General features: G+C 35.9%; 1 protein-coding gene across 1 annotated transcript in view; it reads right to left on the bottom strand.

Annotated features, from left to right (window-relative positions):
• Positions 1-2,980, bottom strand: part of sardh (sarcosine dehydrogenase) — a 40,830-nt gene that overhangs the window by 19,146 nt on the left and 18,704 nt on the right. Inside the window, exons 11-12 of the mRNA XM_015381052.1 lie at positions 2,353-2,443; positions 2,091-2,232 (exon numbers count right to left, since the gene is read on the bottom strand). Of these exons, the coding sequence (XP_015236538.1) occupies positions 2,091-2,232; positions 2,353-2,443 (233 nt within the window). The remainder of the gene's footprint in view (positions 1-2,090; positions 2,233-2,352; positions 2,444-2,980) is intronic.

Raw genomic sequence — 2,980 nt, 5'->3', positions numbered from 1 at the left:
AAATTGATAGAAGTGTTCCTCTTTGCTCCAGTCAGGCTGTATGTAAAAATCTATCCAGACATGGATAGAGTATAAAGGTTAAAATTTGAAAGGATGCCCATAAAATTACAGTTTCAACTGTTTATGTAACCAAGATACCATATTAAACCAATCTTTTATACATAATTATATATATATTTTTTTTTAATCAATACCCACTGTATCTCATAATTTGCTCTCATTCTAAACAGATATTTGAAAAAGCCCTGCATAAAACTACGCAGCAAACTGCTAAGGAAAATAAATATTATTTTTGATGAAGCTCCAGACATATATAGATATAGATTCCAGTGGAACTAATGTGACCGTTATCCATTTTTAAAAATTCATGCTACAAGGGTAATATTGCGAGGTTAGTTAAATAAGCTCTGGAATGAAAAAAAAAAAAAAAAGTGTCTCTGAGTGGATCATTTATGAGTAACACATGGTGGGGAAGTCCATTCTGAGTTAGTGATGAGCCAGGAGCTGAAAGATATCCACGGCTAAGTCTCCAAAGCTGAGAGGATGATTTATAGTCATGCATTATCAAATGCACCCGCTGCGGAGTTAAGTCACACCACTTACTGCCATCACTTTGAATCAGCGAGGAGATTGAGAGGAGGCAAAGAGAAGACAGATAAAATGTAAGAGAAAACCCCACTGAGAGACAGTGTCAATTGACAAGCAGAAATTACAGACAAAAAAGGAGAAAGTGAGTTATGCCATCTATGAATACATTGGAAGTAATCAAAGATAAGTAGAGATTGCTTGAAAGGAGGTGAACTGACTGCAAACTGTAACTTGACATCCAAGATAAGCAGTTTCACTAAACCAGGGAGGTATTAAGCTGAGCAAGCCTTTCATCACTGTCAGTCAGAGCCAAACTGACAGTAAAGGAAGTTGCCTATAAAACTGTTTTCCCTCTACACAAACACCGAATTTACAGTCTAACCAGATATCATTTGTTCAATTGTACATTTTCAATTGTTTCATAGCAACTATAAACCATAAAATCCTTATGGACCATCTGGAATAATGTGTTGATGTTGTTGTCTTTGATCTTCAGTGGTTTATTTCATGTGTCCAGAACAGAACATATTCTATATTTGCAAAGCATCTCTCATCTCGTCTCATCTGGAGAACCACAGGGGTCCTTAGTGGTGACAGTCATTTCTCACTTTATTCTCCTCCAGTCCAAAGAAAGCATAGTATTTTCAGTTTCATACCTCCTTTAAACTGATGCAGATCCCAGAGGCTTTACCCAAAATGTACACTTTGTCCAGCTCATCTCAACTCTTTCTTGCTCTTCTGCAAACGTCTCCTCTAAATGCTTTTAAAACGTATAAAACTTCCCTACTTTTTGTTTTGGGCATCCAGATATTTTCAGTCATTACAATGGGTTATTATAGAGAAGCCACATTTATTTGTTTATATAGATGCCTTTAGTGTTAAATGATTAGGCTTTGATTACCTAAATTAAAATATACAGGTGAGTAATTGATCAAATGTGAGGGCTTAATAATACACAAAAATGTATGAAAATATACTTTAAACTGTAATATTATAGCAAGATTTTCAAGCAAATATGGTTATTATTTGTGAACTGGACGCTGTGATTGTTCAGCATCTTGTTGGAGCAATGGGATTTCGGAATACATACTTCGAGCTTGCAGTGACCATTTAGATTAGGGGTTACAGCAATCTCATTCTAATATGTCAGCTCACTTTCTACTTTTGTCAGCTCCGAGAATCAGGCTCCAGTTGAGATGGAGACTTCTCTTTAGGGGCTAAAGACTCAGGAATGATCTGTTTGCATGCTTTCTCCAGCTCAGTATGGAGCTGGTTCTATGTTAATTATATTTAGTTTTTAATTAAAAACAAACACAAATAACATTTTTTTTTTTATTGTAAATGTAGGTATTTTTTCCAAATCTTTATAAATAAAGCTGTATTGTATTAGCTCTTAGTAAGTCTCAGTTAACATGTCTGCAGGATCACAGCAGAAGGACTGCTAATAAAAGTTGCAGGTCAGTCAATTAGTTCTTATGAAATACTCTGTATAATTGCTCTACCTCGTGGAACGGGTCTCTCCTCATGTTACGGCTGGCCAGTGGCTCATCAAAAGGAAATACCACAGAGTAATTTTTTGCATATGACTCATGGCTCCTCTCTCTGATCCAGCGTGTGTTGTCTGTCAAAGAACTGTGAAAACGCCTGAGAGGAAATGAAATGATGAATGTTGATTTAAAACGTTACAATCAGACACCCTTTAATACATGCCATCTATAGGTGTTGCTCTTGCTATGGGAAGCTTATTAATATATGCATACATACCTGATGTCATATCCATACATGTCGTTTTCTGGGCGGCCATGTATGATCCACTTAGCAAGCTCTCTGCCACAACCACCTCCCAGCATCATACCTGGCAGAAAGTTAATGAAAACACATGTTAACATCTTGCTCTGAGAACATTTTACCCAACATGGTGCTTATTCTATCTAAAGGTCTTTGTGTAAAACTAGAAATTATATGAATCCCTGCTTTTAGTGCAATAAGGTATCAGGTAAGTTGAAAAGGAGACTCAGGTTCTTGCTCTTATTTACACAGTAGAGTAGAGTGCCTCGCAAAAGAATTCATGCCTCTTGAACCCTTTAACAGTTCATTAGATCGTTTTGAGTGTCAAACACACATAATTGTGCATACAAATTTTTTTTATATTTTTTTAAAGAACTAAAAGGCCTTGAATAAATCAGTATTGGCTCCCTAAAAGCTGATAACTCAAAATAATTCAAATATAAATGTAGAAGGCCACAAATTGGTAAATAGTGACTTAGATGGGAGGCCTTATAGGTTTGCCATGCAACAATATTGAATAAACAGCATAATACAAACCAAGGAACACAGCAGAGAGGTCAGCAAGTTTTTAAAGAAAGAAAAGTTATAATGAAATATCCCTAGA

This window comes from Cyprinodon variegatus, unplaced genomic scaffold (genome assembly GCF_000732505.1).
Source record: "Cyprinodon variegatus isolate N-32 unplaced genomic scaffold, C_variegatus-1.0 Scaffold227, whole genome shotgun sequence".
In the NCBI taxonomy this organism is placed as follows: Eukaryota; Metazoa; Chordata; class Actinopteri; order Cyprinodontiformes; family Cyprinodontidae; genus Cyprinodon; species Cyprinodon variegatus.
The sequence above is the reverse complement of the archived record's forward strand: the minus strand, read 5'-3'. Positions and strand labels throughout refer to the sequence as shown.